Source organism: Penicillium alfredii (assembly GCF_028826965.1).
Source record: "Penicillium alfredii strain IBT 34128 chromosome Unknown utg000004l_segment0_segment0, whole genome shotgun sequence".
Lineage (NCBI taxonomy): Eukaryota > Fungi > Ascomycota > Eurotiomycetes > Eurotiales > Aspergillaceae > Penicillium > Penicillium alfredii.
The window spans coordinates 3,850,159-3,864,672 of NW_026622701.1; the positions used below are offsets into that span (position 1 = coordinate 3,850,159).

Consider the following 14,514-nt stretch of genomic DNA (forward strand, 5'->3'; position numbering starts at 1 on the left):
CTAACGAGAAGGAAATGGTGAAGTGGAATGTATATTTTATCAATGAAACCCAAAGCTGTATTGCTCTTCAACGCCAAACACAATGCTCCAATCAAGGGAAAGGATCCGGGAAGAGAACCGAGGGATCGGTTTCCCGTGGTCCCTTGGTTTCCTCCTCCCAAGGTATAATGTACACAGGAGGCGCAGTCCAAGAAACGACACCGCCGCAGTTTGCGAGGCATTCACAATGCATTCGAGTATCGGTCCGTGGTCGCAACAGATAACAGATGGTGTCTCATACGGGGGAATCAGCGACACGCACAAGGACCGATGATCGAAAGGAAACAAGAAGAGGGTCGAAGTGTCAAGGAGAGAATAAGCCATTGCAAGACCCGTTCTCCCCGTCTCATTGGCGGTAACAGACAATTGGTAAAGAAACTCGAATCGAGAGCCCCGAAGAACCGCCAATAGTTGATCTTGACTCTCTATTTCGCCTTTCCGCCCTTGGTCGCCTCGAGGAAAAGCACCTTCTTCTTCACGACGGGGTCGTACTTGAGCATGCTCAGGGGACGGTGCGTGCGCGGCCGGATCAGGGTGCGATAGTAGCCCGTCATTGCCATGGATATCAGCCGGACGGCCGTGGTACGGGACTTGACTGCAGATTTCCAAGGGAGAGAACGTCAGTTATTTCTTTCCATGCCCCATCTCATCATCGGGATTGGGTGCCAGCCTGGTATCCGCCATTCGCCATTGCGCAAGACCAGACAAGGAATGGGTATTGGGACGACGAATACATTGGCTCCATCACAGTATATCAGGTTGCGACTCACCTTTCTTAGCCATTGTGCTTGTCTGGCGGGATCGCTGTCGGTGCTCTGGCGATGAGGAAATTCGCGGGTCCAAGACCTGTAGTGTCACGTGGATGGGTGACTCATCTATTTTTCATGTGATTAGTCATTCCCTTCGTTTTCCCTTTTTGGAAAATTGCGTCGGCGGTTTACTTCTCCATTTGATGGTCGAAACTGTGTCTGTAGTGTGTTCTTTTTTCTCAGTCAGGGGTATAATGCTTGATCTTTTCCACTTGCTCGCTGTCAATATTTTGCTCGTGCTGGTTGCTGGCCGTGGTGATCTCCTATATATCTGGATACCAGGTCGTTTCTGTTCTCGACATCTTTGGTATACGCGTTTTCTTGGGTGATAGAAATCTTGATCCACCTCGTCCTCCTGTTTTATTGTCAGGTCTTCATATAAGAGCCTAGTCCGGGCCAAACTCTAGCAGTGTTGTTTCTACTGGATTGTGTCTCATTGAAATATCATTGAATTAGGGCTGGACTAGAACCATGGTAGGCCCAAGAAGAGCATAATGACATAACTATCATCTACACGCAGCATCATCCTACTCATCGACCCTATTCACAACACTAATCAATATGACTACAGTGAGAGTAGCTCTTGCCGGGGTAAGTCAACACTGCTCGACTTCACCCCTATCTCTCTACATCCCATTTCATGTCTCACAATTAATCCCACAGGCAAGCGGCAATCTCGGCCCAGCCATCCTCAACGCCCTCCTGTCAGATCCCTCGTTCATAGTGACCATTCTCTCTCGATCCGGCAAAAAGCCACTGGACGCGCGTGCCAAAGTCACCGAAGTCGACTTCCAGTCACTCGACTCACTGACAGCAGCACTGACAGGCCAAGACGTGGTGGTAAATATACTGGGCTCGGCGCCAGTAGAAGTCCATCTTCGTCTCATTGACGCCTGTCTCGCAGCAGGCGTGCAACGCATCCTGCCTTCAGAATTCGGCTCCGACACGACCAACCCCCTCGCGGCCAAGCTGCCGATTTTCCAAACAAAAGTGGATGTCCAGCGCCACTTGAAAGACATCTGTCAGCGCACAGCGTCGCTGAGCTATACTCTGCTGATCAATGGCCCATTTCTGGACTTTGGTCTGCAGTCTGGACATCTCTTAAAACTCTCCGGTGCAAACTCCGGGTCCGGTGTCGAGGTCTATGATGGCGGTCATCAGAGATTCAGCACCACCACGGTTTCAGGCGCGGCGAGGGCAGTCGTGAGCATTTTGAAAAATTTGGAAGCTACCCGGAACACGGTGGTGTATGTGCGAGAGGCGGATTTGACTCAGAGTCAGTTGTTGAAACTGGCTGGTCTGACTCTTCCCACGATTAATGTCCAGACTGGAGAGCTGGCGCTCGAGGGCTATGCGGAGCTACAAAAAGAGCATCCGGACTCATCTCTCGTGAGAACACACTTCCTGAAACAAGCGGCCTTTGGAGAAGGGTTTGGGGGGTTGTTTGACCCACAGAAACTTGCCAATGGGTTGCTTGGAGTAAAGGAACTGTCAGAAGAAGATTTGGTTAATTTGGTGGCCCGGTATACTTGAAATCTACTACTTTTGGCGTTCGTATTTTTCGAAATTCCGCACTAGCAGAGACAAGTCTATATGCATCTATTGGTATGATGAGATCACCCGCGAGACAAAGAAGCCCTGTGAATCGGTACGAGCAACTGTATCAGACTCTTGATGACCATAAATAAGCACGGATGAAAATTTGTGGACTTTGATATATAAGGAGTAACTTGAATCCTCGGGCTATAATAGATAAATCCCTACGACCTAGGCTATCAAGAAATATTTCAGTATTATGGATATGGAGGGAGAGATCACACAGGGCATTGAGGCTCTCAACTATATAAAATCGATCATCTCACTCACTCCACTCATGCGAGGGATAAAGAACAGCACATCAGCGGGGATCATTTAAGGCTCGCTTATCTCACGTGGGAAGCAGATCAAAAACCGTGGTAGAGACGCTTTCCATTCCAGCTGCACAAGTATATCCAGTATATCCGAAAATGCCTTCATTTCTCAGCCTCCCCCTGGAGATCCGAGAGTCCATCATTGAACAAGTCTTATGTGATCGCCAAACTCCACCAAGTTATCCGTCAAAGTCAGACAGAATCGACTTCCACGATATTGACTATAAGGCATGGCGCAGCAGTACAAAAATATATCATGAGCAGCGCAGCACACACTGCCCATCGAATTGTCTTCCTCTGCTGTTGACGAATCGCCAATTACATGGGGAAACCCAATCCGTCCTCCATCGCGGAAAGTCCAAAAACCTTCCTTATATTCTGGACGTCTCCGTCTTGAATGAGTACGATCTGTTCCCGACCTGGGTATCCGTTCCATCTCTCACGAACCGTGTACATGAGCTACACACAGACATACGGCTTTTCGGTAGTATCATCCCGTCCGAAATAGCTGATCGGCTCGTGGGGAGTGGGGGCCGGCTCGGATTTCACTGGAGTTTCTATGCTTTACTTGAACGGTTTCTGCGCTATGGACCAGTGGACGAAAAAAAGGACGAAAAAAAGGACGAAAAAAAGGAGAAGCGCCATCCAGATATGACCGAAAAGAAAGAATCCGCCTCCTTTTCTAGCAATCCAAATTTCGAGGATCGCGATATCACCATCAAAACCCTTACTCTCGACTGCCAATCCGCCGAGTCTGTGTTTCCATCTCCACCAGAGCATATCGAGTACGATACATGGCAAGGTCAACATTTCCTTCCTATCTGGCTGTATGGTGACAATTACCCCCGGGAGAGACTGGAGCAGTATCGTTCGCGACCGGAATGGCTGGCGGATTATCTGTTGTGCGAGATCGACGGTCTTCTCAAAATGTCCTACCACACGGCATCGTACGGGAAGATTCTCTATGAGCGGGTTGGAACACTCTGGATCGTCTCGCCAGGAGGGAAAACTGAAGTGAATCTTGCCGGTCGACTCGCTTCGCTTCGCTTTACTAGCCCACGAGATACCTTTGGCGAGATGTTGCCGGAAGAACGTCTTGCTACTTTCTGGGAGTGGAAGAAGGAGACCTTAGCCCGCAGGGAGAAGCTGGGTTTTCCGGTGGTGTGGCCCCAAGACCCAGAATTAGAGGGCTTGTCGTGAGCTCTTTGTCTCTCTGAGTAGCATGTTAAGTAGATAGGCTCTTGGAATTTCAACATCTTGCATAGAATATATGTGCGAAACCCCGTAATAAGTGCAGCTAGCAAGCCATCATGTGAACAATATAACTAAAGTGGATAAGATTAAGGAACCACTAAATCCAATTTACGGCTCGTTCTTATGATGCGCGGGAGGCCCGCCGAGAGTGACTCAGAGATAACTGCCCCTCACCATGCGCAATTTCATCATAATTGTATGTGTATCGTAGACGAAGTATTGAATCAAATACCTGACTCAAAACATGTATGTCATGTTTATCATAAGCTAAGGATCATTGAATGTTGTATGGTTAACCTCACCAGAGGTTGGACGTTAGGGCTTCTTAGCTCCGCATTCATAGATTCGTAACACTCAATAAGCACAAAGGAAATTCATCTAGCATCCACAGAATCTCGAAACATTCAAAGCATAAGCAAGTAAGCTTCTCCACATCCATCGTGAGTCACAACTAACTTCCAATCAGATATCCAGCACATACACACAAAAGAAACATGCAGGAATAGCGGCGACTTTCCGTCTATCCCATTGGCTGCTCCCCGCCCTATACCATAGCAGATGGAGAGTGGGGAATGGCACCAATAATGGACCAGCCAGACATGCAAGATGGAGCACAGGCCATTCGCAAGTCAGATCACCCGGGCCCCAGATCCTTTTCCAAGGTGGGACTCCGAGCTCAAGAGTCATCGGTGGACTGAACCGGGTTGGTGGGCGCATCCAGGCAGGCCCTGCGGTTCGAGTCCAGATTCCAGACATCCAAAACCAAATGTAGATGGCCCCGTTGATGGGGTCTGTACACATATAGTAAAGACCGGCTAGCAGTCTGCCCGGAGCTAATGCCCGAAGCGTGGATGGAAGTGAAGCGTGCAGCTAGTGGGCAGCGCGATGTAATGGCGACCAAAGAGAGAGTGAGAATATAAAAATCAGAATAGCCAGTCGTATGGTTTTCAGCGGCGGTAGTCGGACGGACGGTAGACCCGCGACGACTCGTACCGGCGCTCAACCCGGTCCATGCGGTCGGTGTGGTACAGCGAGCCACGGCTGGGCGAGCCGCGACTAGGAGAGCCCCGTGGAGAGTGGTAGACGATGACATGGTGCTTGGACCTGCGTGGTTCCCGCTCAATGATCTCGTGGGCGGGGTCGGGAGAGTGAGAACGAGGGCGGACAGGCGCAGGAGAGTACGAGCGAGGCCGGATCTGCTGGATGACAGGCCGACGAGAGCTGACGGGGTAGGTCCGGTCGTGGCTGAGGAGCAGGCCATCCTCGATGGCCGCCAGCAGGCTACGAACGGCGAGATTGTTGTGCGGCAGCTTGACCCGCATTGACTTGCCGTTCTCTTGGTCCACGACCGAGAAATGCTTGTTGTTCTTGCTGTACAGGTACTTTTCGACGTCCAGTGCGTGCGGACGACCTCGCTCGCAGAGGTTGCGTCCTTGCTTGTGTGTCTGGAGGGGATCGCTGCACAGTGAGCAGCGTCGGGCGTGACGCTCGAACTCCTTGATCACCAGGTTCTCATCGTCGTGCAGGTCGCGGATGACAACGAGGTGGTCGACATTTTCAATGGGAGCAGGCATGGTGAATGAACGGCGCAGTCCAGACAGACGGCGCGAGGTGCTGCGCTGAGGAGGTCTTCCTCCTATGGTCGAGGAGAGGGGGTCAATGTAGTAGGTGGTCGAGCGAAAAGGCGACACCGTGACGGATGTCTGGGGGTCACGCGGGAGACAGGGTACTTGTGAATGGAGTGTTCGAACAAATATAGATGCTTGAGTAGACTGTGATCAAGGAGTTGGGATGTAGAAACTAAAAAAAAAATATATGGTAGGAGGGGGAGGGGAGTTATATAGTCAACGATGGACTATGTAAAATAAAAGAAGTGGAGACTGCATCGAGTGCAGCCTGGAGGGTCTGGTGTCCAAGGTGAATGACAGTAACTTACCAGTACCCACTCTCTCCCCACTCCCCCCGTGGCTCAGCCAACACCGCCGTACCGGCGTCTCCTGAGTGATTGGCCCTGCGATACCAACGGACAGTACGGTCTTCTGTTCCCATCCTCGATGTTTTTCAAAGATTCGCCCTTTCCAGTATGAAGAATTGATGCCATCCTATGATGACATTGCTGCGGTTTCAGTGGCTGACTCGTGTTCCTGCGCCCTCCGTGTTCCCCCCCTGTCACCCCCGAAAACACCTCTAGAGGTTGACGTCTTGATAATAATTCCCCCCAAGAGGTACCAGAGGGACACCCGCCATCCCCGAAATAGGTTTTTTTCGTGAAGATTCATCGACAGCCATTCCTTTGGTTGAAAGTGGTTTGATCTGAGGCTCTCCCTCGGGCCGTTCCCCACGCTCATTTGCTCCGCAACCGCGGCGATCGCTACGGCGTCTGCTCAGACAAACCTGGAACTCGCACCCACTTCGAGAACTCCGAGACCCTCAATGGAGTTCTCTATACTTGGTGATACAAATCGCGGTTTCAAGGTCTAAGAATAGTCTGGATTCTCCTCGAGCATTGATTCTGGGCCCCCACCAGTGGTGAGGGTGCACCAGCCCCAATCCACCCTCTCAGCCGCACGCCACATCCCGTATAGAAATCATTCGCTGTGATGCAATCTCCCTATTCTCCCACTCCATCCTGAATTGAGAGTTGCTGCGCCCCCGCCCCCCAACTGCTAACCGTGATTCGATCCACCAGCCACGGTGCTCTTCACTCCTTTCTCGTCTCGTTTCGTCTAGCGCTGACCTTGTTTCTCCCATCTTCGCCGCATCAACGCTTAGACCCCTGCTAAAGGGGTCAATAGCTTCTAACTGCTATCGTCGCGGTGTTGATTTCCTCGCCCTCGGATGCCGCGCGCCAGGCTCCTCGATTCTAAATCGGGATCTTTGGTCTTGTGCCTGCCTGGGAGGCACCCATGAACTGGGGTCGTCCAGAGGGGGTCCGAGGGCAGGCGGGGACCAGAGAGAGTACAACACCCAAAAGAACACTTGGTCTTCCTTTTTCCTGGATACGCGAATCGCTGCGACAGAAGTGTCCAGTATCTATGCAGTGTTCGCGGCAGAAACTGTACATTGTCGCGCCACCAAACCACTACTATGTGGTCATGATCTTCAGCCATCCCCCGAGGGAATAGGTGGACTAGGCGACTGTGAATCGCCACCTCGATCATCCATTCAATGACAGCCGGGCTAGCTCAATCGGTAGAGCGTGAGACTCTTAATCTCAAGGCTGCGGGTTCGACCCCCGCGTTCGGCTCTTTTTTTTTCATTTTTGATCCAAATCTATGGTGTTTTTGGATGGAAAGAAATTTTCGCCTTAGACCGAGCCGCAATCCGCGCTGAGTGGCTGCACCAGCGATAAGCCCCACGGGTGGAGACCGGGCAGAGACCATCATTTACGATCGAATCGGAGAAATGCCAGAGGCTGAAAGGCAGCAGAGTACTGATTATACTTGCTTTAGAAGATCACAGGAACAAAAGTAAAAGCATTAGCTGTGTCGATCAGGCCCTGGTCCCTCCAGGGCTGTTGTTGTTGCCTGTCAGGACTGGATGTGGATAGGTCAATGCGTAAAGCGGTTTTGGTTTCTATTCTTTCTAAGCATTTAAATTTGCTTGGACTTGGAAGGATTCTGGTGGCCTGAGTGATAATGACCAGATTTGAATACCACTAAAGATCTGTCTATGTCAGACAAAAATAGTCGTCCATTTTATACGAAGTCTTGCTATGGACTAGATGGGCCATACATATATGTATATACATACATATATATATATACCTTCTGGTCCGATCGGCTAATTGGCCCGATCCCTATGTCGAGTATGGCCAGCATAACCCACTATGCACACAATGTAAGATGGGTAGCATATGCAAAGAAAGCCAATAACCAGTGATATCGACACAGATTCCACTAACAAAGCACATAACAAAAGTCCATACATCGGGTCCTCCCGAACATTAACCAACCAACACCAAGAACACGCAAATTGGGACATCCATGCGAGACACAAGAGCATAATATATTCTGGCCCTCGTATGCCCGAATGTCAGACCCAGCCCTGTGCTTTGTGCATAGTATCTCCGATCGAATTGCGGGGGGCACTTGGTTGGCTGATGGGCCCGGGGCCCTCTTATGATGGTCTCTTATGAAGTGAATCGCCGGCATATACGAAGAGGGACCCCCCTCCCTGCTGGCGATGCGACCGCCCCCTCTTCGCTCCATGGGATGGACCTTCGTTATATAGCCGACGGCCGTCGAAGAGGCCCCCCTGCTGGGCTCTTGTTTTAATTCAAAAATTCTTTCACTATGCAATTAAAAGGTATGGCAGCACTGGTTTGAGATCCGGATCGAGTTCCGCGCCCCCCTATATTTATGAGACAGGAGGAGAAGAGAGAAAATATACGTATCCGAAATACGAAAAGAATATGCTGACCAGTCTAGAATCCACCGCTGGAGATGGTCGCATCCGTTTACATGAACTCCTGGACCGCTTCAGGCCGGACCTGAAGCCTTTCGAGGAGGTATATCGTCACCTGCACAACCACCCCGAGCTCTCTAGGCAGGAGGAACAAACGGCCAAGACGGCGGCCGAGCATCTCACAAGAGTCGGGTATGACGTGCAGACGAATATCGGCGGATACGGTGTAGTCGGCGTCCTGCGCAATGGCGACGGGCCGACAATCCTGCTCCGGGCAGATATGGACGCGCTGCCGGTGAAAGAGCAGACAGGGCTACCATACGCCAGCACAAAACATGCTAAAGACGTCGAAGGGAAACTCAAGCCGGTGATGCACGCGTGCGGACACGACTCGCACGTCGCGACGATGATGGCGGCGGCAGAGCTGCTGCACGCGGCGCGCAGCCACTGGAGTGGGACACTGATCTGTGTCTTCCAGCCGGCGGAGGAACAGCTGGACGGCGCGCAGGCGATGCTGGACGACGGGTTATATGACAAGATCCCCAAGCCGGACGTGGTGCTCGCGCAACATGTCATACGCATGCGCGCCGGGACGGTCCATCTTCGCGCGGGTCCGCTGCTGACGGCCGCCGACGCCTTCGACGTACGTATCTTCGGCCGCGGGGGCCACGGCTCCGCGCCACAAGCCACCATCGATCCGATTATGATCGGTGCCGCTGTCGTCATGCGGCTGCAGACTATCGTCTCGCGCGAGGTCACGCCAGGCAAAATGGCGGTGGTCTCGTGCGGCAGCATCCACGCCGGCAATGCGCCCAACGTCATCCCCGGATATCTGGACCTGCAGCTGAGCGTGCGGAGCTATGACCCGGACGTGCGCGAGCATGTTTGCGCCGCTATCCACCGCATCATCGAGGCCGAGTGCCAGGCCGCCGGCGCCGTCGAGAAGCCGCGCATCACCCGCACCTATTCGACCCCGTCCACGATCAACGATGCAAAGACAATTGCTGCTCTCCGCGGCACCTTCCAGCCGTACTTCCAGGATGATCTTATCGACATGGAGCCGCCGGCTGCGAGCGAGGACTTCTCGCTACTGGCCACCGCTGTTGGCGCGCCCTATGTCATGTGGCTGTTTGGCGGCCTTGATCAAAATACCTGGGACGAAGCTGTCGCCGACGGTACCGTCGACCAATTGCCCACCAATCACTCTCCCTTCTTTGCGCCGGTGATCGAGACCACGCTACGCACGGGCGTCGACGCCATGGCGCTGGGAGCGATGACGTTCCTTCAGTCGAGATAAATGGCGATTTTTGCAAGGTTGGGATCGTAGTTAATAGTTAATTCAGAGCATGGCATTCCTGCCACGATTTCCTCACACGACCAAAAAGATAGTAGTTGAAATACACGCGCTTCCATTTTTTGAATTTCACTGCTTCGCCACATGCACCACGATCTTCCCCCGGGTCCGTCCCGAACGAAGCTTCTCAAACGCCTGCACCGCATCTTCAAACTCATAGGCCGTGTCGACCTGCACCTTGACGGCACCCGATTGAAGCCATTCCCCCAGCTGGACGAGATCCTCGCGAGTATTGCGGTAAAAAAATATGACATATTTCCTCTTCCCGCCGCCCAAGATCCCAGGCCGAACCAGCCTCTCGGCAAACGTCATAAACGAGGACGCGCCAACCTGCACGAACGCACCCCCAGGCCGCAGGAAATGGTGCGACTCACGATACAAGGCTGCAGGGGCCCCGATATGGTCGAGGATATGGTCAAATACAGTGCCACGGTTGCGTAGAGTAGCGACAAGATCTTCTTCGGCCGTGTAGTCGATAACCTCGTCCGCACCAAGCGCACGACACAGCTCGACGTTGCGCGTCGAGCACGTCGTCGTGACATGGCATCCCATGACCTTGGCAATCTGGATCGCAAAGACACCACAGCCACCGGAACCAGCGTTGATAAACACCTTGTCGTTCGCGCTCACATACCCAGCCAGCGACTGGTACGCCGTCTGGCCGGCGATACCGACCGCGGCCGCGTCGTCAACCGCCACGCCGTCCGGCACGCGCGCCAACATTCGAGCCGGATGGATCAGGTACTGGCCCAGAGACCCGAACTGCGACGGGCGATCCAGACTCCCGAAGACGAGCTGCCCCGGTGCCAGGTCGCGCACCCTCGTTCCCGTGGCTGCTACTCGCCCGCAGAAGTCCATGCCCGGGGCGGCAGGCATCCCGATCACCGTGCGCGCGACGATCCCCATCTCAGGGACTTTGAAGTCGGCTGGGTTCAGCGAGGCGCTCAGCACCTCGATCAGCACTTCCTCTGCGCGCGGGCTGGGTGGGGTGCGCGCGGACTCGTCGAGGTGGAGATTCTTCTCGAGGCCATTTGTCGTGCTGGAATACAGCCAGGATTTCATGGTGGATGGTTGGGATGTGGCCATGGCGGGATTGATGCACACCAGGAAAGAGTTGTCGATGGCAGGTCCAGCTCGACCCACCCCGCCTCCCAAACATTGACAGATCGGCATGACCTCACTTTTCCTTCTCTACTGGCGACACGATTTCGATATTCGTGTGATATTTGGATGGTTTTGCATATATTCGTATTTCGTTACAATCATTCCACGGGCCTTTCATCCTCTCGAGATCGCCGCGAAACGCGATATAAACTCATCAATGTCAATGCGACGATCGGGCCCGCACAGAACACGGGACAGCAAGTCCAGCTGGTCATCGTTCAGCACCTCGCCGTCGATGTTGGTGAATTTGCCAATTTTCTTCAGGATATTTTTCACTTCGGTTCGATCCACGCCAACGTGATCGTCGTCGCGTTTAGCGCCCAACGCCATCCAGATTTTATAGCGCTTGTCCTGGGAGCTCCAGGGCTCCCACATCTCCATCAGCATGACACCCAACGAAAAAATATCGACTTCTTTGCCGTATGGTTTCCCGTATAAGATTTCTGTCAAACGGATCAGTCTCTAGGGAGCATCGACTAAATCAGGGAGCATATTCCATACCGGGAGCAACATAGCCCGGCGTGCCCACGTTGAAGCGATCCAGCTTTCCATCGACGGCGGTTAGCTCGGCCTGGTCGAAATCCGCGATTTTCATCGTGTTGCCGTCGATCATGACATTCTCCAACTTCAGATCCCGATGAATGGCGTTCGCGGCAGGAAAGGCCTCCGGGTTATGGATGGCCTTCACCCCATTCAGGATTTGCTTGAAGGCATTGTCTCGTGTAGCCGCATCCCACTTCTTGACTTTGTCGAACAAGTCGCCGCCCCTGACCATGGGCATCAGCAGAAACGCGCCCTTTCCGTCCTTGCGCTGGAAATAGTCCACCACTTGGACCACGTTGTTGCTCCTGATGACCTGCTCGACCTGCGCGCCAGAAATCATGTCGCCCGCGTTTGTCGACACCTGTTTCGCGGCCACTTTGCTGCCGTCGGATAATGTGCCTTCGTAGACAGTGCCAAAATGACCAGTGCCTAATGTTTTGCCGAGTACCATGGTCTGCTTGTTGCCACACCCATCCGTCCATTCCCATAGTGGCGGCTTGTTTTTCTTGAACATACTGCTCTTCAGAGATCCCCTGGGAACTCCTCGCGGGACTCTCCGCTCCGGTGGGTTTTGATTCCGGCGCTTGTAGTATTCATGCCAGGCTTGCCACACCTTCCAGGTTGAATAGATGGGTGCTTTGGGTGGTATCTTATCGTCAGGTTTGGTTCGGGGCTCGAGCTCGGCCGCGTTCTCGATACTGTCGTCGTCGGAGTCTCGGTCGTAGAGGGAAAGATCGGCTGATTCGAACGACGCTGTATCTGCTCGACTGTATAACGTGGTCGATGAGTCTGGATCATCGAATTCCTCGTCGAGTATTTCCCATGATGTTTCGCTGGCAATGGACGGTGCGGGTGCCGCCCAGACAAGAGAGAAGAGCAGCACCTGGAGACTCAGCAGAGCCACCAGGGTCTGGCTGAACGTGTGCATTATCGCCGGCGATGCTGCTTGGGGGCCGCAGGGCTGAACACAACTTCTCAGGTCTTTCTCTCTTTCTTCTTCCTTCTTCTTTGAGTGGAAACGAGGCTGCGAGGGGGTCCCGCCGTTCTCTTATGGTAGGGCAGCCCCCCCCCCCCCCCCGTCTGCGCCTTGTCCACCTTGCCCCGGTCTTTGCAACGCCCCTAACTCACTTGGGTTATTTCCATTTTGAGTGGGTCTTTCTCTCATTCAAGCGCCCGTGAAAATCAATTGCTGGTTTTGCAGATGCACTAGGTGTTGATGTGGACCTGGCCGAAGATCAGAGAGGGAAGTGCCAGGACGCCTCTGTCCTCTTCGGACCGAGAAGACAAGATATGAGATATTGCCTGGAACCCATACATATCTTGGCTCTTTTTTCGGCCTCCTGTGATCTCGTCATCTCACCCATTTGTTCTGGCCCCCGGAATTCCTTCTGCTCCACTGCCAATGATGGGGCCAACACCAACTCTATGCTACTACTATGCGCCCGGCTCCTTTCCGGCTGCAGACACAAGGCTACCATGTCAGATTTCGGAGCTCCCATATATGGTGAGTGAAAACCTCTGCCACGATGATCATAATGTATGGTTGTGAGCCGTTAACAGAAATAGATATCCATGGTTGTTCCTGAGACCAACAAAAACCGCCATGTATTTATTTGGTCCGAGTAAGTCGATCTTCTGCAAAGTCTGTCTCGCTTAATAAACTATTGTTTGGAGTTGTGAGGTTTCTTGTGTTAGACACTCGACCCACATGTAGAATATTGCAGCCAATGTATTCATGCTCATGATGTTTAATCTACCTCATACTATATCGATCTGCTTAATATATAATGCTTATTTATTTCCACTAATCCGCTATCTGATTGTGGATCCCAGTATGAGCTTCAGTCTCCAGGTCGAAATAGTTCTTTTAGAGGAATATACTCTATGACTCGAATATATTACCTATTTGGGAATGTCATCTCACATAGCCCTAGACACTTTCTCTACTTCTACTGAGGATGGTCAAACCAAAGATACCATGAATTTCTTGGATTTCTTCTGATGCAAGAAGTGGAAAGTGAATGCTTCTCCACTCAACCCAGGCCACTCAACCTAACTAACCACCTCTCTTCACGTCTCTTCTTCCCTTCGCCACAATCTTTGAACAAGCACCCTCGATCGGCCAACATCCTCACGCCTCTTCAAGCGAGTACTCCTTTCTGGATACTACTCTCATCCTACTCTCATCCTTTCCTCACCACACTTTTATCTTATCTTCGGCAACTCCTCTCGCGAACCAGCAATATCCAAAAGCCACCCATCCCGACGATGGCGCTCTCAGCCTTCCAAGCCACCATGAAAGATCTTCTCGCGAACGGGAAGTACTCCGACATGGTGATTTCATCACAGGGGCGTGATTTTGCAGTCCACCGCGCAGTGGTCTGCTCTCAGTCGACCTTCTTCGACGCTGCGATGAAAGGTGGCTTCAAAGTGAGCGGAACACCATCAATTAGTTAATTAACTAATTAACGTCCATGTCATTTCTCACATCTCAAAAAACAGGAAGGGGCCACATCTCGAATTGAGTTACTAGAAGACGACCCGGAGATAATTGAGCGCGTTCTCAATTTCTGCTATCTGCAAGATGAAAGCATGTACCCCGGCGGCTACATTGTCGATTTCAGTGACTTGGAGACACTGATACGCACCCAGCTTGCGGTATGGGTGGCAGCTGACAAATTCCACATCCCTGCTCTTCAGAAACTTGCGCGGAGCAGACTTCTGGTCTATCTGCGCAACTATGAAGCTAGGGACATCGAAGACTTGGTTGGTGTCCTGCGCAATATACGGCGTTCGATCTTACCCCAAGATGATGGATTCCTCGAATGCATCACCGGCATCATTCTCTTCCGTACTCGCATTTTCCTGAATACCGACACGGGGGTTGAGTTTTTGAACGAGGAGCCCGAGCTGGCAGTGACGGCACTGAGAGTCGTCGTTGAGGAAAGAGACCGACTCGCCCCTGGGAATGTGAACCTCAAACGGCGGGTAGTGAAAGAGCCGGAGCACTGAGGCTTGGGCAGAGACGAGGGAA

General features: G+C 52.4%; 8 protein-coding genes across 8 annotated transcripts; 4 read left to right on the plus strand and 4 right to left on the minus strand.

The window, feature by feature from the left end:
• Positions 1-464: 464 nt before the first annotated feature.
• Positions 465-822, minus strand: NUU61_003125 (mitochondrial 54S ribosomal protein bL33m; the record flags this gene model as incomplete). Its single annotated transcript, XM_056653707.1, has 2 exons — positions 465-634; positions 810-822. 2 exons carry the CDS (start codon positions 820-822, stop codon positions 465-467), a joined length of 183 nt encoding a protein of 60 aa, XP_056514774.1.
• A 587-nt stretch (positions 823-1,409) lies between these two features.
• Positions 1,410-2,381, plus strand: NUU61_003126 (aromatic alcohol reductase; the record flags this gene model as incomplete). Its single annotated transcript, XM_056653708.1, has 2 exons — positions 1,410-1,439; positions 1,512-2,381. The coding sequence occupies 2 exons, from the start codon at positions 1,410-1,412 to the stop codon at positions 2,379-2,381; spliced, it is 900 nt and encodes a 299-aa protein (XP_056514775.1).
• Positions 2,382-2,854: 473 nt separating this feature from the next.
• On the plus strand, positions 2,855-3,958 carry NUU61_003127 (uncharacterized protein; the record flags this gene model as incomplete). The annotated part of the gene is made up of 1 exon (XM_056653709.1): positions 2,855-3,958. The coding sequence occupies one exon, from the start codon at positions 2,855-2,857 to the stop codon at positions 3,956-3,958; it is 1,104 nt and encodes a 367-aa protein (XP_056514776.1).
• Positions 3,959-4,959: 1,001 nt separating this feature from the next.
• Positions 4,960-5,586, minus strand: NUU61_003128 (uncharacterized protein; the record flags this gene model as incomplete). The annotated part of the gene is made up of 1 exon (XM_056653710.1): positions 4,960-5,586. One exon carries the CDS (start codon positions 5,584-5,586, stop codon positions 4,960-4,962), a length of 627 nt encoding a protein of 208 aa, XP_056514777.1.
• A 2,840-nt stretch (positions 5,587-8,426) lies between these two features.
• On the plus strand, positions 8,427-9,716 carry NUU61_003129 (putative zinc metallopeptidase; the record flags this gene model as incomplete). Its single annotated transcript, XM_056653711.1, has 1 exon — positions 8,427-9,716. One exon carries the CDS (start codon positions 8,427-8,429, stop codon positions 9,714-9,716), a length of 1,290 nt encoding a protein of 429 aa, XP_056514778.1.
• A 126-nt stretch (positions 9,717-9,842) lies between these two features.
• On the minus strand, positions 9,843-10,859 carry NUU61_003130 (NAD(P)-dependent alcohol dehydrogenase; the record flags this gene model as incomplete). The annotated part of the gene is made up of 1 exon (XM_056653712.1): positions 9,843-10,859. One exon carries the CDS (start codon positions 10,857-10,859, stop codon positions 9,843-9,845), a length of 1,017 nt encoding a protein of 338 aa, XP_056514779.1.
• Positions 10,860-11,051: 192 nt separating this feature from the next.
• Positions 11,052-12,408, minus strand: NUU61_003131 (serine/threonine-protein kinase; the record flags this gene model as incomplete). Its single annotated transcript, XM_056653713.1, has 2 exons — positions 11,052-11,380; positions 11,439-12,408. 2 exons carry the CDS (start codon positions 12,406-12,408, stop codon positions 11,052-11,054), a joined length of 1,299 nt encoding a protein of 432 aa, XP_056514780.1.
• A 1,340-nt stretch (positions 12,409-13,748) lies between these two features.
• NUU61_003132 (BTB/POZ domain-containing protein) lies at positions 13,749-14,492 on the plus strand (the record flags this gene model as incomplete). The annotated part of the gene is made up of 2 exons (XM_056653714.1): positions 13,749-13,910; positions 13,983-14,492. 2 exons carry the CDS (start codon positions 13,749-13,751, stop codon positions 14,490-14,492), a joined length of 672 nt encoding a protein of 223 aa, XP_056514781.1.
• Between the last annotated feature and the right edge of the window lie 22 nt (positions 14,493-14,514).